Consider the following 22,925-nt stretch of genomic DNA (forward strand, 5'->3'; position numbering starts at 1 on the left):
GCAGCCTGCAAATGCAGCTAGAATTGCAGGCTTTTGGGATGATTGTTTGTAGAAAGCACCTAATTTAGATAATCTTAGGCTGACTCCGCATGGCCAAATAACAGCGCCCTAGGGATGGGAAAAAACGCCGTCCCTAGGGTGCTGTTCACACAGGAGGCACTGCTGCATCGCAGCAGCGCCGTCCTTAACCCCCCAAAGCAGTGCAAAGACGCCGCTTTTAAACCTCGCTCGTTGAGGTGGCTGGAACGACATGCCTACGCTGCCCTGTGACCCCGAGGGTTGGAGGGCAGCATGGGCGTGTCTTTCCAGTCCCCTGGAGCTGTAGAGAAATGCAAGGTAAGTCCCTCGCAAACACCCTGGGTGGCTCCGTCGGGACCATGTGAACGGTCTCAACACTCCACCAGCTTCATCAAAGCCGGTGGGAAGCTGCTGCCTCTGGCCGTGTGGAAACGGCCTTAGGCCGTTTCCGCACGGGCGAAATATGACGTCGTGGAAACAGGAAAAGAAACGTCAGAGCGAGAGCGTTAACTACGCCATAGCTGGCCGAGGTGCGCCAAATCACGCCCGTCCCGTAGCAACGCATAATCGGCCGCGAAGACGCTGTATTCAAAAAAAAGCGGCGAAGCTCTTTTTTTCCACATGTGGCGCTTGCCGGCCGCGCGGTCGTGCGAACTGCCGCCACGGAGCCGTTCTCAACAATGGCGACTGCCAAAAGGCCAAGCTTGGTCACCGCCCCCCCACACACACACACACGTTTGTCCCTGGTGATTTCCCTGCATGGGCAAGCACCTTTCCCAGATCCATGTCGCCTGTGCAGATGGTGGCTGCCCATACACACTCTGGTCTCACAGGTAACATGCACTGGGACTGACAGTAGCTGGGAGGGGAGGCAATGACTGATGGGGGACGGGCAGGACATCAGGGCAGTCACGTCAGCCAATCGCGCAGCTTCGCAAGTGCGCAGCCGCAACGGAGAGTGGCGAGACGCCGCTTCCGCAGCGCCTCCGTGCGAACCGGCACATTTCTGCGGGACTGTGGATGCCCGCAGCTCCGCCTGTCTGTGCGAATGCTTTTTTTCGGAGGCGTCGCAATTTACGACGTCATCGCGTCGCTCCTTTTGTCCGTGCAGAAACGGCCTTAGTTAGGCTTGTGGAATGTTACTGAAAAAGACTCCCACTCTCATTTCTAGGCACCTGGACAGGAAGAAAGAGGCCTTTGCTGCCTGCCAATTGAGAAGGCTTGATGACTGAATTATACTCCAAATATTCAACTGCAGACCATAGATTTCACAATACATCACAATGTTTCCATCTTTAAGTATACATCTCAGGTAACGGGTCTCCAACCATAGCTTTTGGATCGCGACTTCTCACACTTCTCAGTGATAAGAACAGAACACTGTGAATTGTTTATAGTTTTATGGCACCAGCCTGGCTTTCAATACTTGGCTGTTATTCTTTCTGGGTGATCGGGTTGACCCACGGTGTCTGGGGTTGCTCATTACCATATTGGAATCTCCATCAAGGGTTGTTAAAAGCCCACATTTTTTATTACATAAGACCTGTGTTTTTGTATGATGGGGGCTTAACCTGTATGGCTATGTCCCATTATTACTATTATCATTTTATGAAATCACAGCCGCCAAATCTTCAGCCAGTTTTGGCCTTCATGCTCTCTGGGTTCTTCCCAAGAACTTAGAATGTTGTAATGTATTGGTGTTGCATATGTGTAGATATAAGCAATTGACAGATGGAGATTTGACAGATGGAAATTTTGTCACTATGTAGATGGTTTAAGTGATGTCCAAGGTTTTTTGGCATGGCACCCAATGTGCCGACAATCACTGGGACAACTGCTGGTTTGTGCCTTAACGTCTCAACTTCCATTGTCAAATCTTGGTATTTCATCATCTTTTTCAGTTCTTTTTCTTCAACTCTGCTGTCCCCAAGTATTGCTACATCAATTATCCACCTCTTTTTTCTTTTCAACTATTGTTATGTCTGGTGTATTATGCGATAGTACTTTACTTGTTTGTATTTGGAAGTCACACAATATTTTGACCTGCTCACTTTCAACTATTTTTTCAACAATGTTTCCCCACTGATTCTTTTTTGTTGTCAAATAATAATTTTACAGATGGTTCAGTTAATCATTTTAACAACTGTGTTATGATGTTGTCTACAATCAGTTTGTACGATTTTCTTGCATGAGGTTAGTATGTTTCTATTGTTTCTTTCACTACTTTTCACAATCTACATTTTGAACCAGTTGCTGATTTTACAATTATGGCTTTAATTGCATTTGTTCTAATAGCTTGTTCTTGAGCAGATAAAATCAAGCCTTCAGTTTCATTCATGAATGTTTCAGTTATAAGCCATTACCCATTTTTATCTTTGTTCTCTTTCCTTTCAATCTTCCCCAGAAATTGACCGCGCAGTGCTTTTTTTTGGCTTGCTTACTATTCGCGGTTTTATCATTTTATGCCAATATTCACATTTTATTTCTTATACTTTCAATAAATTCTGGTTTTAACTTGTGTCCGGGTGCGGGCGAAGTCCCAGCATTTGGGACGCCTGCCCCCTCCCTCCCCGCACCCAGACTTACCAGCGATCGGGAAAGAGACGTGTCGCCATCGGGGAGACCTTGCATCCAGCCAGCAGCCAGGAATGTGGAAGTGGGGAAAGAGCAGAGACCTGGCCGCGCCCGAAACACAGCTGAGCCGGCTTGGCTCAGCTCAGAGAGGCGGCAGCTGGGGAGGGGGAGGACCTTGGAGCAAGAAAGATTATTTAAGGAAGGGAACCCAAGAGCTCAGGAGCTGCCGCTGCAGCGGGCTGTTGAAGGAGGAGGGAAGAGGAAGAAGCGGTTTTAGTGAGAGAGGAATCTCAGGAAGGGAAGAGGGACTGTCTAAGGAGAGAGAAATCTCAGGAAGGGAGGAGGACGAGCGGACAAGCCAGGGAGCTGGCTTGCTGTGGAGAAGCAGTCAAAGGCTCAGTGAAGCAACTGGCCAGGGCGAGACTGCAGGCCTAACTACAACTGGCTGCTAGTGAAGGAACTACAGCCAGTCCAAGGGAGGGAAGCCACCGGGGACTGGCCTGGGTGAGGTGAAGTTTGGAGGTACCAGAAGAGCGGGGCAGCCCTCGTCCCGCAGCGAGCCCTGTAAGGGGCAAAACTGTTTCTTGGCCCTCCGGGCCAACAGGAAGAGAACACCTCTGGGGAAGTCAGCCCCCAGGAAAGGGAGGAAGGGAAGGAGCCCACACCTGAAGGCCCGGGGAGGGAAGGGGAAGCGCCACAACTTGTATTAGCATCTGTTCTCAACTGTCTTTTATATAATCAGTTATGCCACGTTTTTCTCTTTCTACAGTTTGTTTGATTTGCAACAGTCCTTTGCCTCCAATTCTACAGGGTTGATATAATCTGTCAATGGTACTACTATTGTGTAATGTATAGTGAATAGTAATGAGGTTTTTTTTGTTTTTCAATCCATACTATCCAGTTCACCTTGTGTCCAGTTAATAATTCCAACAGTGTATTGTATAACAGCTATACCCCAGGTGTTAATGGCTTTAATTGTGTTTCTACCATTTAATTTTATTTTCAGTGGTTTTCTAAGTCTTTGAATATATTCATTACTGACAGCCTTTTTGACTTGCTTGTGCTTCATATTATCTGACTGTAAAATCCCCAGATATCTATACGTTTTACCTTAATGGTTCCTAACGGTCTGCCCATTTGGCATTTCAATTTTGTGACTGTAAATTTAGCCTTGTTTTATAGTTACTGTAGCACATTTCTCTATGCTAAACTCCACTGTAAAAGTTGCACTAAATATGTGTATAATAATTTGTCAATGACTGGATTTCATTCTCTGATTTTCCATACACAGCAAGTGTGAAATTTTATAAGTATTTTTATTGTTTGACAGCAAAGGTTTGTTTTCTTCAGAATTACTGATAGTGGAATCATTGCAATTATAACAAAGGTGAAAATGAGTCACCCTGGAAGATATCTCTTCTGATGTTAACTGGCCCATATTTTTTCTAGCCATCAATTCTGTCTACCACTGGTTCTTTGTTTTTTCTATAAACATTCTAATGTTTTTGATGTCACTAGTTGTTTCCAAACATTTGATGATCCAGCTATGTGATAATGAGTTGTTATATAAAATTGGTTTTTAATAACAGTCATTGACAAATACAGTAAATAAATATGCTATATCATAATACATAAAACATTTCTACAAATGTTACACATTATTACACATTTTCTATGCTCTGGACCATTGGGGTAAAAGCGAGTTACATTCCCAGATTAGTTCAGAGGACATAATCAGTGCGTGCAAAGAAAAGTGGTTTGCTTGCAACAATGGATAAATCTGTCATGGAGCGCTATCCACATCAGCTTGTTTGCAGAGGAACCCCACACATCTGCCACAGTACCTTTTCACATTACTAACAATTCTGGGGCATGTACTAAGGCTAACATTTAATTCACACAAGGCATTGGCCAAGTCTGATATAGGCCTCACTCTTGCCCAGAAAAGAACACATAACACTTTCCTCTGTGTCTGAATACTGTAGGAAGAAAAGTAGCTGTGTTCACAGTTATACCAGATTTTCCTTAAGTCTCTATCATATAAACTTGCCTGACATTAATTATTCTTCTCGTTGAGGAGCATCAATAGGACAAAAGAGACCCCAGTCAAAACACTGTTTGAAAACCATCCGGCACTTTCAAACCTCTGGTTAGACCTGACAACTTAAGAACAAACTGAGATAAGCCAGTTGAAGTTAGCTAGGCTTGCATTTTATAAATAAAGATGGGTTATTTGAAACTTGGATTCAGTTTGAGTTGAGCCATAAAAGATGCTGAAGTCTGGTAGGTTTTAGTGTTCATTGAGAAGCAGAATGTAACCTGAGGGAAAAGAATTACTTTTTTTTGAATGCACTAAAAAGACTGGCAAGGCAGTAGGTGTGGAATTAATAGACAGACCATCTGCAGAGCACAATGGGACAAATTTAGTGCTAACTCACCCCCTAAGCAATTTCAATGATTTAAAGGGAACAAAGCATTAGCACAGTACTTTCAAAATCAGACTGAAACTGTACTGGGCTGTGAAATATAATTAGCAGTCCAACAGGCATTTGAAAGAATGGAAGGCAAACAATGAGATATTTCTGTGGGAGACAGCTCAAAAATTTGCCAATCATTTCCTAACGATTCATCTATCTTAATGAATCATCTTGATGTGTCATTTCTGGCCAATACCATTTCTGTACTGAATTTCTTTTAAGTAATGAATTCCTGAAACTAATGTATGGGTAAAGAAATGCTATACACAGAATCATCATATTCCCGTTTCTGAAATGTTCAAATCATTTTTAGCAAAATCAGGGCTCCTAAGTTAATGTAAGGCCAAACCCAGCTGTAACCTTTTATCTCTCAGGAAGTAGGGAGCACATGCATACCTAGCATGTGAAATGGTTAGGTTGTAGTGACTGTTCCACACAAGCAGACTGCTAAATTTAATTAATGATAAGTTGTCAAACATAAGGCATTTCAAAAAACTTTGCCTTAAGTGGAATTCAAGAAAATACTGTAATTAGTTCTAGTATACTGAATCTCTGCCACACTGTTTCTAAATGGAACATGTGATCAATGAAAGTGCCATTGTGTTTAAGTGATAGTGGTCTTCTGTCCCCCCTTTTCTTGAAACTGCCAAGCTGCAGAAGAATATGTTTACTAAAAACATTAAAGTCATCTACACATAATATTAGAGGAAGATTACAGAAGCACTTGCCTGTTCAGATAAACCCGTTTTTCTGTCAGCTGACCGTTCCCATGATTTGGATCTTCATAAGGTTCATTTTGCACCACTTCTACGCCTTCTCCACGATCGCTTTGTTCATGGCTATGTTTACTGATCATGTACAGCTGTCCAATTCTGTACTACAAAGCAAAAGGAGAGGTGAAAGAATTAATCTTTGTAAACAATGATCAAAACAGAGGGTTGCACCAATTTCCACAAATTTTTCCCTCAGGATTTCGGAGAGCTCCCCCATCCCCCGCAAAGGTGCCAGTACTTAGTACCAGTGAATACCACCACACAAAAGCCGCACCCTTATCCTAATTAGCATAATTAAAAGTGATTTATGAAGAAAAGACCAAGCACAATTTCAAAGAAGACATCAGTTGTAAACTGCACATGCAGATAGTACATATTTACAGAGGCTTATTATGCACAAGATGTTTGATGCATGGTGGAAATGAGTGTCTGCCACGGCAAGAGTTCTCGTACAACTGTATTTTCCCAAGCTCCGTTTTCACTTTTCACTCTTTCCATTGCAAGCAAATCCACGTATATGATTTTAATTTTGCTTCACTGCCAGAGCGGGACAGATTTGCCAGTGGGCACAGCTTTGCCCAGGACTTCTTCCCTCTGCCCACAGCCAGTCCTCCTAGTCTTACCTCCCGCCACTCCTTCACACTGCTTTGCATGCTTCCCCCTTGCCCTCCTCCCTGTTGCAGACCATTTCCCACTTTTTGTCCTGCAATATCATTTTTTTTGCCCATGGCCTCCCTGCTCCTGCATATCTTTTTATCTTAAAAAATAAATAATCATATTGATAGATCAGTAAATCAATACTAACACTAACAAAAGTAAACATAATAAGACTGACTAGTCAAACAGTCCAAACATCCAATTTTCCCCTACATTTGATTAACAGACTGGGGTGTCTCCAGTCTTGCAGTTTTTACAGTGGAACCTCGGTTTTTGTTGTTAATTCGTCCAGGAAACCTTGGCAAAAACCGAAACCAACAAAAACCGAGGAAACCACTGGCAAGCAATGGAGAGGTATGGGTCGCCAGTTTTTGTCGCAAAATTAACGTGTGTGCACCGACAAAAACTGAAGAAAGTGATGAAAATCGAGTCAAAATTTTTTGCTTAGAGAATCGACGAAAACTGAAACCGACGGCAACGAAAACCGAGGTTCCACTGTATACACAAGCAATCAGTGATTCCAGACCACACTGGGAAAACCCCGTTGGTCTCGACGCTTGGCTTTACAGGACATTGGGAGACAGACGACTGTGACCCAGGGGAGCTTAGGAAATTCACATTGCCAAGTTCACACTGTCCTTTTACAGTTTGCATGTCGCCATTACTCCCTCCTCACTTCCCACTATAAAAGACAATCAGTGTTTGGACAAAGTAGACAGATGTTGTATTCAAGATTTTCTTTTATAGTTTGCCTTTTTATGTTGCTATATCCATCAGTAGATTGATAGACTGATATATTGGTCTACTGATAAGATTAAAGGTAAAAATTAAAGATTATATTAAAAATTAAAGCACGCATGCATGAGAGCCCCTCCTTGGATGCAAGCAAAAAGCCAATTGATGGGTAATGCCTGCTCCACTGCAAACAAGGCAGTGGTAATAATGCCAAACATGACCTGAAACAAAGACCTCTGGTCAATTCTTTTTAAAACCATGGGAACCTCGCCATGCATAACTGGCCAGAAAGCTGTATTTCATCACTTTCAGAATTGACTCCCATCTCAGTTTAACTCAGTTAAATTAATCTTTCACTGTTACTCCAGGTCTGTAATGTTAACTGAAACCATGCAAATTATATATAAAATAAGATACTTCTATTACTGCAGGCTTCAGCTGTATTTTAGCTGCTCTGAAAAACAAATCCTAAATAAACAGCAAAAGCTATATATCAAGTGTATACCACAGTTAATTTTTGAGAAGGAGAAGGACCATTGGTTTTTAAAACCCATTTTTCTTAATCTTTAAGGAGTCTCAAATCTTACAATTGCCTTCCATTCCACTCCACACAAGAGACACTATGTTAAGTTGGTGGGGCTGAGAGAGTTAGGAGAGAACTGTGTCTAGCCCAAGGTCACCCAGCAGACTTCAGGTGGAGGATTGGGGAATCAAACATACTTTACCAGATTAGTGTCTGCTGCTCATGTGGAGGAGTGGGGAATCAAACCCAGTTTTCCAGATTAGAGTCTGCTGATCTTAACCACTACACCACGCCGGGTCATGGCACATTTCTGGAAGTACTCTGTGGATTTATAGCTGAGATAATTTCTTTACAAATAACAAAGAGTTACAGTATAGTCCTTATGCCTCAAGTGCTTTTCAAAAAAACTGATGTTTACACTGTGACATTAACCTTGTGAACTGTGTATTATTTTTTTCATACTGTTTCTACCAATTGCACTGTAGACTTTGTAACACAACGAATGCATTCACAAGTGGAACTTTGTTATTGCAGAATACTTAAGCACTTGTAGATCCTTTCACCTGGAGTGATGCTTTATGCACATAACATTGTAAAACAGATCATTCAATGACAGTTTTACCACTGATTTCAATGCAGATTATGCTACAGAGTTATTATTTAGAACTAATAATGTATTTAATAAAGACAGAAAGGAAAATTATAACTTTGCATTTCTAGCAGATTCTCAATGAATAGCTATAGGTGCAGTGTTTGAATTCTGCTGTGTAAGATTCAAGATGGTACTGTGGCGGGAATTTTAAATATGAGCTCCTCCTGTTTTGCAGAAGTTTAGCAACATTTTATGGTTAGTATTTTAGCAGAATTCTATCACAATTTTGAGACAGCTGGCAACTGGGTAAGTCCCATTGCAACTTCCTATTTTTATTTGAGCCTTCGACCTGGAGTTAGACCTGGAAAATGGAATTATTTAAAAGGCTCAGAGTCCTTAGAATGCCTTAGGACAGGGGTCGGGAACCTTTCACATTCAAAGAGCCATTTGGACCCATTTTCCACGGGAAAGAAAACGCATGGAGCCGCAAATACTTTTTGACATTTAAAATGAAGATAACACTTACTCATTATTTTGTTTTTTTTTTACCTTTTCTGGCGTTTGTATCAGAGAAGCGGCTATTCCACCAAAGTGATGTGTTGCTTGAAGAATCGCATGAGCCAACTTCACTTTTCTCTCCCTCCAACCCTATCAAAGCTCCCGGTTGGAACCAGGAACATGCATAGGCGACCCGGGTCTGAGCTGGGGCATGCCTCTTTTCTCCCCTCCCCTGCAGGAGGCCCGAGCAGCAGCAACCCGGCCTGAGCTGAAGCAGCTTTTCTCCCTGTGTAGGGAGGAGAAAAAAGTGGCCCAGCTCAGGCGAGCGAGTGCCTGCCCTGCAAAGAGCAGCGCCCAACTCAGGCAGGGAGACTGCTACTAACTACTCCCTGCAGGGGAGGAATCACCAGCTCCCACAGTGGCCAGCCTGAGCCTGCATGGGCGCCCGTGGAAGGAAGGTCCATCAGCATCCACAGTTGGAGGCGGGGACGCGCGCCAGCATGGCCCGAGCCTGAGGCCAGGCGCACCTTTTCTCTCCCTCTCCACAGAAAGAGGGGCAGCCATGCCGAGGGAGCAGCACCTCAAGAAGAAGGAGGGTAAAGAGCCCGTTTCTGACTCATTTCGCGAGCATGAGTTCCTGACCTCTGCTGCTTAGGATATGTGAACTATGGCATTCCAAAATAAGCAGCGCTTCCACTTCTGTTGTGTCCCTCCCAGAGTTTTTTGGTCCTTTATCCAGTCCCTAGACAAAGAGGCCAGGCAGGAATCGAGGTGAGTGATACTCCATTGGGAAGCGGATTCCACTTTTCAGAGCACTCACATCCCAAAGATTTCCAGGACTGATCATGTTGGTCTGGTGTGAGATACTGTTTGGCTATCTGGCTGGTGTATCAGCTGCCTAGAGCAGCAGCAGTTACCTTGCTAAAAGCAGTATCAGGAAGGGCCTTGGAGTTCCCCACGCTGTTAGTTCTCAGGGACTTAAATAATCTATGCCAATGTGAGTGCTTCCTCGCAGGCTGTGGACAGAGTGTCTTTCTTGGCAGGTTGTATCAGGCTCCACACTTACATATCAAAGCCGGCGCTTTTGGATTTGATCTTTGGCATGGCCGAGCAAATGGGGAGTCCTTGTTCTCCATTGATAAGAATAGATCGAACCACTTTATTCCTGAAGGCCCATCCGGTTCCTTATCCCAGCATCCCTTAATGAAGCTGACGAAGCTACAATTGACCCATCACCACTTCACTGATAGTTTTTGCCTTCCTGTTCAATACAGTCTTATATATTTTACTCTCTTTTTTTGTCCTTTCCCTTAGAAGTGCCATTAACTAGCTTAGGCCATTTGAGATCTGGTCTTATTGATTACATCACTCTACTGAAGAGAGCGGCCGACAGGCCTAGAGAAAAAATCCTTGTCCCTTTGACAGAGGCTTAATGTGTGGAAATGGACAGGTGAAGCTTTTCATGACATTCAAGTAAATAACACCACCTGGTAAATAACCTCCCATCAAGCCTCTATTTAACGGACTGGATACTTCTTCTCTGGGGAGTTGGCAACCCTACCATTGACTATGGGGCTAGGAAACCTGGCTGCAATTAGAAATTAATAAAATGAACAAGCTCTAGCCTCATCCTTTATGTTTATAAATACTGCAGCAGGGTTGGTGTCATGGTAACACTACGGGGACAGTTACTTTGACTGACATTTACTTCTGAAAGCTCCAGATTGAATTGTTTAATGATTATCTAGTCCTTTGATATAAGAATTAACATATCAAATCATCACTCTCTGGCACACCATTTCTGAGCCAGTCAGTTATGCTCGGAGGAATTCAAAGCATACAAGCTACATCTGAAGGAAAAAGAAAGGTGCAGAACATCAGACAACATTTATTAAATTCTGCTTACAAAAATCTGTTGAAGAAATGATATGGTTGATAGAGTGCAACAGAAATACTGTTTTCCATTTAGGTGGGTAGCTGTGGAAGTTTCACCTCTGAAAACTGTGGAAGCAGCAGAAGGAAGTTTGAGTCCAGTGGCACCTTTAAGACCAACACACTTTTTCTACCATTTTACATTGTTTAGGTGAGGCCAAATTACATATTCCTTTGGAGTATGGTTGCCAATCTCCAGGAGGTTCTAAAGTTCTTCCAGAATTACAACTGTTCTCCAGACTACAGAAATCAATACCCTGGAGAAAAATAGCAGCTTTGAGAGGGAAGACTCTGTAGTGTTGGGAGCTGACCTGGCCCCAACTTGACCCATGATGGGAGAGACTGCAAGGCAGCTCTGAACAGCAAGAGGAAAGAGCAGGATAGGGAGACAGGAAGCAGGCAGAACAGGAAAAAGGTTTCCCTTTCCTTTTATAAGCTCCCAGGTGGAGAAGGTAGAGAGGGATTGGATACAGAGAGATAGAGAGTAAAAGTGAAGCCAGTCTGGGGAAGGAAGGATACTTGGTTGATGGAACCTCACTTCTTCCCAATTCTGAGGCCAGTGGGCCAGTCACCCTCTTTGGTGGTATGATGGCAGAAGGCTGAGAGTCTCTCTCAGGGGTGGGAAAGCCTCACATGGATCCTAGGATAAATACCTCTCCAAACTTTCCCCTGCACAGGCACCACCACCAAAAGGAATTCCCCAGGCCAAAGTTGGCAATCCTACTTTGGGGTAGGATTGCCAGGTGCCCCTGGCAACCGGCAGGGGAGGGGAATGGGGAGATATTACTAGGTACATAATGAGGACTAGGCCTGCTGGCTGGTTGAACAAGTCAAGAAGAAGATGGACCGGAAATGGGAAGCCCCCACCCCTGCTGGAATCTGGCAATCCTACTTTTGGGTTTGTGACTTGGTCTCCTAATGTGCACCTTAAGCTCCAAGTGGGCTTGCCAGATCCCCCCCTGGCTACTGGTGGAGGATGAGAGAGTAGAGTTGCCAGATACAGTTTAGGAAACTCCTGGAGATTTAGGGATGGAGCCTGGGGTGGGCCAGGGCACAATCAGTGGTGGGATCCAAAAATTTTAATAATAGGTTCCGATGGTGGTGGGATACAAACAGTGGCACTGCCATACACACACACCTCCAGTCCCTATTAGTGGACAGGAAGTTTGCTTTAGCAAGCTCGCTACCTCGGCACTCAGGAAAAATTGGTAAGCCTGCACTTCTCTAGAAGTGGTGAGAACTGGTTGGATCCCACCTCTGGGCATGATGCCATGGAGTCCACTCTCCGAAGCATCCATTTTCCCCAGAGTATCTGATTTCTGTAGTCTAAAAATGAGCAGTAATTCTAGGGGATCCCCAAACCCCACCTGGAGGCTGGCATCCATAGCTGTGTGTGTGTGTGTGTGTGTGTGTGTGTGTGTGTGTGTGTGTGTGTGTGTGTGTGTGTGTGTGTGTGTGTGTGTGTGTGTGTGTGTGTTGAGGGGTGGGTATGGGTTAACTCTTCCACCATGCCATTTTCCCAGGGAAAATTCCATTCTCTCAAACTCCTATTACAAGCAGAGGAAAAATACAGGTACAGTTTATGTGCCTATAAGTTTTACTTTTTGGATCTAGCAACAGTATAGGGAAAGGGTGGGGATTTCTTTCAGGGAAATGCCACCAAAATTCTTCTGCTCCAGTGCTGTAGTCCAAATTCTTCTCCCTGTACCTACTTTTTGAGCTGATATGACAGATTAGGTGATCCAATCACAGATCCCTGAAGTAACATAAAATTTAGTTTACATACTCAGGGCTAGAAAGATATCCTTAAGTGTAATTAGGTGCAAGTGCTTTGCTGAATTAAAATAGTTTTAGAAACAACCTAATTTTACTGCTATAATCTATATATATATAAAGCTAACCATTCGTTTGTTGGTCTTGGCTGCTGCTAGCATAAAACGGCTGGATGGATGAAAGCCATGTTGCTTGGGCAAATTGGGACCTTCAAATGTCGCCTAAAGTCCATACCGAGCCCAGGTAAAAGGCGTCTTTTTTCCTGGCTGACCATTCGCTAGCTGGCTCCTGTTTGACAGCTGTCCACCCTTAGAATGTTAGATTGCGAGCCTATCTGTGGCCCTGAGGGAGGCCTTGGCAGGTATGAGGATTAGAATGTAGTAGCGCCAGATGGCCAGAGATGAGCAGTGAAAACAGTAAATAGGTAATACTGTTAGGTAATATGAGTGGAAGTGAAACACATACACACTTTGCTGTGTGAGATGTCAGGTGGGGTTCCCCTCTACACACACATGTAGGTAACTTTCCCTCTCTGTGCCTCACCCCCTACTATCACACAACACACATACTCTCATCCACATCCAGCTCATCCTCACACACCTCACTCTGCCCTCCCTCACATCCAAACACCACTTACCCACTTCCTCACCCATATTTGCCCTTTGCAGCTCTCTTTTACTAAAAGTGAAGCTGGGTTTGCACTTTTTTCTTCTAAGAAGAATCCTCTAGGAGGTGGGGGCGAACCAACACTACTGGCTCAGCTTCTTTTGCACATGGCCCTTTAAAAATCCAGGGAGCTGGCCTCGATCTGAGCGCCTCACCACCCTACCTCTGCTGCCTGACTGGGATAGCCTCCTTGCCCCAGTTCTGCCTTACCCAAGCCAGGACTGTGCGTGTCAGCCAGCCTCATGGACAACGGGATTCGCACTCTGGACAGTTCCGTTGTGGAATGGAAAGGGTTACCTTATACTAAAAACCAAGACAGCACCATATAATAATGTGAATTGAAAAGGGAAAGAGGGATTCCAATTGACCACCCCAAAAGAAGAACAAAAAGAAGAAGAGGAAGAGGAGGAGTTTGGATTTATATCCCCCCTTTCTCTCCTGTAGGAGACTCAAAGGGGCTTACAACCTCCTTGCCCTTCACCCCTCACAACAAACACCCTGTGAGGTGGGTGGGGCTGAGAGCTCCGAAAAGCTGTGACTAGCCCAAAGTCACACAGCTGGTGTGTGTGGGAGTGCACAGGCTAATCTGAATTCCCCAGATAAGCCTCCACAACTCAAGCTGCAGAGCTGGGAATCAAACCCGGTTCCTCCAGATCAGAGTGCACCTGCTCTTAGCCACTATGCCACTGCTGCTCCCAAAAGGCTATGCTGGGGATCATTGGACCTGCATGGACATCTGTGTGGGTTGCGGACTGTGATGAGGACAATTGCCACAGCAACGCGTGGTCGGGCCCTGCTAGTTCTTTATAAAATACACAAATTCTACTAACAATTATTGATCAGAGCAATTATGTTTTTTAATCAGCAACTACACTGTAATTTCTGCAGATTCCTCCTTTCACATAGTCAGTATATAATCATTTGCACTTATGGGTTAATTTATTGTGCATACATCCATATATATTATCTTGATCCTGGAATATTCCAGGGTATTAGAATGAAGGGCATTCAGACATTCACATAAACAACTGTACATGTATACAATATGTATATGTAACCTAAATTGTGAAAAGCTCTAATACCAGGTGTTGATATTCAACTCCCTATGGTGGAAAGCTCCATTTGCTGATTTTTGCGTCCCAAGTAGCTGTTAAAGGCACAAGAGCAAGTCATCCAAGGATTTTCTTTTCTGATTAATGTGGTAATCCTATTCCTGGCTGCAGAAACTCACATTAAGGCAAAAACTGACAAAATACATAAATAATATATTTTAGCTAGTAATAATCTTAATGAATCGTTATTGCAAATGATTTCTAGTCTTCAGTCCAAGCTATTTGGCACTGGAATGCGGCAGCAATCCTATAGACATTTTCCTGGGAGTAAGCTGCACTGCATAAAATGAGACTTACTTCAAAGTAGGCCTTCTTAAAATTGCTTCCTATGGTATATTCCTCATTCAGAAACATAATTATATATTTAGCAGCCATATTCTCTATTTTGCAAAGTTCACTGCCTAAAGTAAGTAGGAATACAGGCTGAGATGAGGCAAGAAAGAGGGCTAGATGCATGCATGCTCTCAAATCTTTGTCACTCAAGGCTCAGGTGGCTTTGGTGGCTCAGAGTGCTTTCAGTCAGCTTCATCTGGTGGCCCAGTTGGACCCCTGGCTTCAGTAATCTATGCACTGGTAATTTCCAGATTATATTACAACACATTCTACAGTGTAGTTACTGATTAAAAAACATAAATGCCTTTGAAGACAGTTTGGATGCTACAGATGGCTCAGAATGTGACTGCTAGACTACTAACTGGGACCCAGAGGTCCAAACATATAGGACCAGTTCTGGCCTGCTTGCACTGACTGCTTGTATGCTTCCAGTTCCAACTCAAGGTGCTAGTTAACTTATAAAGACTTACAAGGCTTGGGATTGCAATATCTGTTAGAGAATGTCTGCCGACCTCAATCTACTTAGACACTATGCTCTGCCTCTGAGGCCTTTCTTTGGGTGCCAATCCCTCGTGAGGTTCGGAGGGTGGCAATAAGAGGAGGGGTCTTTCAAGCACAGGTCTTTGGAATAACCTCCCTGCTGTGACCTGCCTCGTGCCAAATTTGCCAACTTTGTTTTATATTTGTTGTTATCCTCGCACAGAGGTTATGGGCAGTATAGAAATAAAATTATAATAATAGTACTTAAATATTTAAAAATAATAACAATAATAATAATAATAATAATAGTTCTTTCCTGACACAACAGAATTTTCAATTAGTAAGTCCTGCCTTTTAAAATTATTTTCAAGATGGGAAGTGTTCTGAATAGCAAATCAGGATGAAACCCGAACATGGAATTTCTTTGCTCTACACTGAATAAAACCATTTGATCAAATCAGTTTGAACCTAATGTCAGGGGGCATTAGCAATGTAATCCGTTGAAATCAGTGTGTTTTGGGATGGAAAAACAAACAAAGAATTATGTTGTAATTCCCATTAAGGGAATTATGTATAGTACAATATTGGCTTTAAATGTGTTCATTTCAGAAGCAAAAAGCAAAATTGCATCACCCTTGCTCCTGCTCTGAGCAACAGTTCTTTCCAAAAACAAATTACTAACATTTTTTCTTCTTTCACAGATATCTGTGTTACATAGCAACATACAAAAATAATGCATAACAGAATGTTGCACTTTACAAGTTCAGCTGGCTGAGGGCTGGTTGATTGGCTTATTTTTCACAAACAGCAGATGAGGAGGCAAAGATATTTGTAGACTGCACCCCTTCAGACTACAGATGGGGATTTCATCTTTCTCTGTACATACAAAATTTTCTGCATCCAAAAAAATAGTTATACATCATCCACAAACAGCACCCTAAGGGATTCAGCTGAAATTAAGCACCTTTAAATGTTCCACCTTCACCAGGTCAAGTAGTTGAAACTCTACCTATCCTAGAGAACCATGCAATGGTCACCTCCAAATTGGACTACTGTAACTCTTTCTATGCAGGGCTACCCTTGAAGTTGCTCCAGAAACTTCAACTGGTCCTGTATTTGGAGTGTGGGTTCTTACCCATAGAGAGTGCCTATACAACCAGGGCTCCACCAGCTGCACTGGCTCTCAGTTGAGCATCGGATCAGGCTCAAGGTTTTGATGTTGACCTTACCCTTAAATGGCCAGGACCACTGTATCTATGGCACAGCCTCACTTTATTATGCCCCTCTTTATTATCATTATTAGCAAGAACAACCTTCTAGGGGTCCCTGGCCTAAAAAGTTCCCAATTGTCCTTGACCAGGACATGAGACTTCTCAGCTCTAGCACCAGCCTGGTGGAACTCACTATCAAATGAAACCCAGACCACACAGGATTTGGCTGTTCCACAGGGCCTGTGGGACTGAGATGTTCCACCAGCCCTATGGTTGAGAACAGGTAATAATTCCACCCTGTCCTTCCCCACCATTTTTCTTTTCCTTCCTTCCCCTCCCCATCTTTCCCTTTTTCCCTTTCCTGTTTCCCTCACCCCTTTCCCTGATTGCTCTCACCTCAATTATCATCACTATTAGTTTTCTAGGGATGCTATCTTGACTTTTAACTTTTGATAAGCATTTCATATGTTTATTTAGGGTATTTTATTGGTTGTTAGCTGCCCTGAGCCTGACTTTGGTTGGAAAGGACAGGCTTAAACTAAACATCTAATTCCTTAAATTAAAATTCTAACTGGTATACACTTGAAAGTGAATTGAATATACTTCAATAAATATAAGATTTACTTTTTTGTTGCAGTATACTTGCTTGGAATGCATTTGCTACATGTGATAGCAGGCTTTCATGACTGTGCAACTTTGCAATACTAATAGATATCCCCAATAGCAATTAGGGCTGTGCATCTGGATACAGCTAAGCTAGAAAAACCCTGGGGATTCAGGCAAAGCCAAATAATCCAAGATGGAAAAAGCATTTCGGCTTTTCCGGCTAATACCAAGAGGGCTTAATTTATACCCCATTTCTCTTCCCAATGAAGACCCAAAGCACTTACATCATTCTCTATTTTGCTAGACTATTTGGGTAATCCTATATAGATTTACTTCCTAATTATTTTACTGATTCCAATGGGCTTAGCTCTTCTGCACACAGAATATTAGATGCTAGTTTTCTATGCATGCTATGTGCAAAGATCTCTGCACAGGTGTTGGTGCTGTGTTATGTCTCCCTAAAACTGAAAGACTCCAGTTCCTATGACCAAAAATGGGCAACAGTTTACATTTTATTACATGTCCCCTGGAGATCATAATATGATCAACAGCTCAGTGGTTTTACTGTACAACCATTTAAAACCCCAAAATTCCTGTACATATTTGCATGTAATGAACGGATGGAGGGTAGAGTTTGGTATACTCATGTTTAGCATGTTAGACCAAGACTGAGTAGAGATCCTGGTTAGGATTGCCAACTGCCTATAGAAAAATGTCCCTTTATATGTTCCTATTATGTTCCAGGCCCTTAAACGTCTATTACTAATTCTAGATTATTCTATCTATTATTATTCTATCTATTATTAATAGAAGTAAAATTTCTATTACTCCTATTACTTCTATTAATAGAAGTAAAACTTCTATTACTCCTTTGAACACATACCGTATATACTCGTGTATAAGTCGACCCGCATATAAGTCGAGGCACCTAATTTTACCACAAAAAACTGGGAAAACTTATTGACTCATGTATAAGTCGAGGGTGGGGAAATGCAGCAGCTACTGGTAAATTTCAAAAATAAAAATAGATACCAATAAAATTACATTAATTGAGGCATAAGAACATAAGAACAAGCCAGCTGGATCAGACCAAAGTCCATCTAGTCCAGCTCTCTGCTACTCGCAGTGGCCCACCAGGTGCCTTTGGGAGCTCACATGTAGGATGTGAACGCAATGGCCTTCTGCGGCTGTTGCTCCCGATCACCTGGACTGTTAAGGCATTTGCAATCTCAGATCAAGGAGGATCAAGATTGGTAGCCATAAAAGTGAGCTTCTCCTCCATAAATCTGTCCAAGCCCCTTTTAAAGCTATCCAGATTGAGTGGCCATCACCACCTCCTGTGGCAGCATATTCCAAATACCAATCACCGTTCGTGAGAAAGTGTTTCCCCAAATTTTCAATGTATGCCCCTGGTTCTGGTATTTGTGAGAAGGAAAAATTTCTCTCTGTCAACATTTTCTACCCATGCATAATTTTGTAGACTTCAATCATATCCCCCCCTCCAGCCTCCTCTCCAAACTAAAGAATCCCAAAGCGCTGCAGCCTCTCCCTCATAGGGAAAGGTGCTCCAGTCCCTAATCATCCTTGTTGCCCTTCTCTGCACTTTTTCTATCTCCTCAATATCCTTTTTTGAGATCACGGCGACCAAGGAACTGGACTGAGTACTCCAAATTATTAGTGGCACCACTGCTTTATATGAGGCATGACAATCTTTGCAGTTTTATTAGCAATTCCTTTTCTAATGATCCCCAGCATAGAGTTTGCCTTTTTTACAGCTGCCATGCATTGAGTTGACATTCCATGGAACTATCAACTAAGACGCCTAAATCCCTTTCCTGGTCTGTGGCGATAGCACTGACCCTGTAAGCGTGTATGTGAAGTTTGGATTTTTGCCCTATGTGCATCACTTTACATTTTGCTACATTGAACTGCATTTGCCATTTCTGGGCCCACTCACCTAATTTACCAAGGATCAGCTTGGGCTCTTAGCAATCCTTTGTGGTTCTCCACCACCCTACATAATTTGGTATCATCTGCAAACTTAGCCCTGCTTCTACCCCTACTTCCAGGTCATTTATGAATAGGTTAAAGAGCACTGGTCCCAAAACGGATCCTTGGGGGACACCACTCCCGACATCTCTCCATTGTGAGAACTTCCCATTTACCCCCCCTCTTTGTTTCCTGTTTCTCAACCAGTTTTTAATCCATTAGGAGGACTTCCCTCTTATTCCTTCATTGCTGAGTTTTTTCTCAACAGTCTCTGGTGAGGAACTTTGTCAAAAACAACTTTTGGAAATCAAGTAGACAATGTCTACCAGTTCACCCTGTCCACATGCCTGTTTTACACCCTCAAAAGAACTCTAGTAAGTTTGTAAGACAGGATTTGCCTCTGCAAAAGAAAGCCATGCTGACTCTCTTTCTCCAGCAGGTCTTGCTTTTCTACATGTTTAATAATTTTATCTTTAATGATAAGATTCTACTAATTTACCAGGAACAGATGTCAAACTGACTGGCCTGTAATTTCCCGGGTCCCCCCTAGATCCTTTCTTAAAGATTGGTGTGACATTGGCCATCTTCCAGTCTTCAGGGATGGAGCCTGATTTCAGAGATAAGTTGCATATTAAAGTGAGAAGATCAGCAATTTCATGCTTGAGCTTTTTAAGAACTCTTGGGTGAATGCAATCTGGGCCAGGGGATTTGGTAACATTTAGTTTATCAATGGCTGCCAGAACTTCTTCCTTGTCTACCACTATCTTAGCTGAGTTCCTCGGTTAAGCCTCCTAAGAAGCTTGGTTCAGGTGCAGGAATGTTCCTCACCTCCTCTTGGGTGAAGACAGATGCAAAGAATTCATTCAGCTTCTCTGCAATCTCCCTGCCCTGGCATCAGTAGGTTAAATGTTTCTGAATATCTATTTCAAAGAAAAACAGTAAACTGGCTCTGTAAGTGGAAAAGAGGGTCAACAAGAACAATATGGTCTCAACAATAACTTTAGAAAGTACAAAAACCTTCAGCTCAATCAGCAACCAAGCTAAAAAACTACAAGAGTTAAAAAATCCTTCAAAACTGGATTCCTTATCATCTGTATGTCCAAATGTAACCAACTTAGATGGTAGAGAGGGATATTATCAGAAATGGAAAATTTACTATTAGCTTCCATTGTAAAGCAGTGGGAATGGGGCACCCCAGCACGGGAGGGTCAATAACTTTGGGATCCCCTGACCCAAACTTCACCAAACCTGGCTTGGTATCTCCTGAGAGTGATACCAGCCAGGTTTAATGAGCAAGTTGAGTCCAGAAAGAATCCCAAAGTTATCAGACCCTGAGATAGCCCCACATCTGCTACTAATAGCTCCCATTGAAAACAATGGGAAGTGGGGAGCACACCTCAGCTTTGGGGGGTCCATGGCTTTGGACCCCCCCTAAACCAAACTTTACCAAACCTGGCTGAGTATCATCAGGAGTTTCTTCTGAGGGTACCCTCAAATTTTGGTGCCGCTAGCATAAAAACTGCACCCCCTGCTGGCTGGCAAAGTAAAAACACAAAAAAAAATTAATGACCCGCATATAAGTCAAGGGGAGCTTTTTCAGCATTAAAATGTGCTGAAAATTTGACTTATACATGAGTATATACGGTAAGTCTTTTTTTTAAGTGTGTTGTGATGAATGCATTGAGTTGTGAGGGAAGCATGGTCACATGGTTGCCTCTGCTCCCAGCAATGCGTTTATGTGAATGTCTGCATATAAGACAGTGTCTTATATTAATTTTTGCTCCCAAAGATGCGCTATGTCTTATTTTCAGGGGATGTCTTATTTTTCTGTGTTCTGTTCGTTGGGCATGCTTCCAAACAAAAACTTTGCTATGTCTTACTTTCGGGGGATGCCTTATATTTCGCACTTCAGCAAAACCTCTACTATGTCTTATTTTCAAGGGATGTCTTATGTTACGGGAAACAGGGTATTAATGTACCATTGTACATGCATGGAGATTTTTTTTCATGTTTCAGAATCCTACAAAAGCAGGATTCCATTGGCACTTAGTATTTATGTGCACACATTTGTACATGTATAGACTGTGGGTGCAGATTGTCCTCCTCAGTATGCAAGTTCTGGAATCAGGGATAGCATGTAACATCTTGCTTTCTCCATTCACAAATGCATCATAATTGTGGCCTCTGTGAGATTTACCATACTAAGTCTTAAGCAGGCAACCTCCTGAAGTAAAAAATCACAAAACAAGCATGTTTACAAAGGGAGCAATAAAGCACCTCCATGCAAACTTGCCTTTACAGCTGCCAATATGTGTTAGTCATAGCATAACACAATGGAAACATGACTGAAAGCTTTAGTCACTTCAGCAGTTTCACGTCATGTAACTGAATGTTATAATCTGTGGTTTGAGAACAGGCCATAAATTAGAAACCTCAAACTTGTAACTTGCATATTTTATCTTTGCTCTCCTGGATTACTAGAAATATTTACTAGTCAGTATGTCAACAAATTCAGTCAAGGAGCTCCACTGGCCACCCCACACGAATGAACATTCTGCCTTCAACTGACTTCTTGCAAGGCGCTCAGAAGCCTGACACTGCAGTCACTGCCACTGCTGTTGTCCTCTGTTTAGCTTAAACCTCCAGTTCCCATGACAGTGAAATGCTGAGACTTCAAATTGTTACTGGAGGAATGGTGGGCCTGCCTAGGCCACACACTATCTACAACAACATGTATGATTGGACATAAACACTCCTGTTTGTGACCAGCCTCCTACTTTCTGCCAGCGAATCATTAGGGGAGGGAGGCAGCTGCTTCCCCTGCACATGGATTTACTCATTGATTTCACCTTCCCTTGTTTCTTGTAACTGGGAAGACAATCTACTTTTATCTTCCTTTCTTATGTTATAAATAAACTCAGATTAAAGAAAAGAACTGGTTGTACTTTGCTTTAACAATGTTTTATGTGACATTTAACAATTTATGCAGCTGTTCAATCTCTGCTCTTTAAAGGTTACAGTTGCTAGCCTTGTGTTTCCTTGTGACACAAAGAGAATACACAATTAGAAGTTTCCGCTCCTAAAAGGTTCCAGGGATGCTAAATTAATTGTTCATTTTTCACTTCTCACCATTAATTTTATTTACTGCCGAGCCAGATTTCAGAGAGCAAATACTTTACAGTATCCATTCTGAGTCTTGATATACTTGAAATCAACGGAACAGAGCCAAAATATCTCTCAAATTAGGAGTTATCCATCTCCTGCTTTGCAATACATATCACAAACTAGTACAAAAAGAAACAGTTTTAGAAGTGTGAGCATTCACTGTTGCTTTCAAATGGCCTTATAGGAATAAATATTGTAATAAATTTTAGGTACAAAAAACATTATAAATATTGGGTAGCACAAAATAATTTTCTTGTGCAATACCAAAAAGAATATCCACCACTATTTCATGAAGCAGGTTGGGCCTTTCTGCAGTGTGTGGAGTTCTGTGAAGTGTTTGTGAAGTTTTCACTTTGCTTTCAGTTTCACTTTGGCCGTTTCTGCACGGCCCATTTATGACGGCCTGGGGGTGCCAAAAGCCCCAGGCGCTTCGTCTGGCGCCCGCTGCTGGCGCAGCAGCGGCGACCTATTTCTTCTTCCCTCCCCAGGGGAAGTAATCGGCAGCCTAAACAACAACCCTTTAAAGGGTTGTTGTTGGGAGAGAGGCGTCTTCCCTAACGTGTAGTGCGAACCGCCGGAAGCGCTGTCTCCCGTCTCCACCCACTCCACGGTGTCCTCCCTGCGTCGCCTGCGGAGGCATCGCAGCCCGCCCACAATCCTCCGACCTCCAGGGGGTCGGAGGGCAGCGTGAAGCGGGCTCTGCAACGCCGAAGCGGCGAGGCTACCGTGAAGTGAAAGGCGAAGCGCGAAGCGGCTCGTCGCGGAGCGCCTGCCGTCTACCGGCCTCCCCTTTGCCTGCTTGCATGCTTTA

General features: G+C 43.0%; 1 protein-coding gene across 3 annotated transcripts in view; it reads right to left on the reverse strand.

Moving 5' to 3' along the window:
• The window catches only part of PITPNC1 (phosphatidylinositol transfer protein cytoplasmic 1), a 169,669-nt gene that overhangs the window by 66,421 nt on the left and 80,323 nt on the right, over nucleotides 1-22,925 (reverse strand). For all 3 annotated transcript variants that reach the window (XM_048491695.1, XM_048491694.1, XM_048491696.1), the window contains exon 2: nucleotides 5,798-5,946. In XM_048491695.1, the coding sequence (XP_048347652.1) occupies nucleotides 5,798-5,946 (149 nt within the window). The remainder of the gene's footprint in view (nucleotides 1-5,797; nucleotides 5,947-22,925) is intronic.

The sequence above is a fragment of the Sphaerodactylus townsendi genome, linkage group LG03 (genome assembly GCF_021028975.2).
Source record: "Sphaerodactylus townsendi isolate TG3544 linkage group LG03, MPM_Stown_v2.3, whole genome shotgun sequence".
NCBI lineage: Eukaryota > Metazoa > Chordata > Lepidosauria > Squamata > Sphaerodactylidae > Sphaerodactylus > Sphaerodactylus townsendi.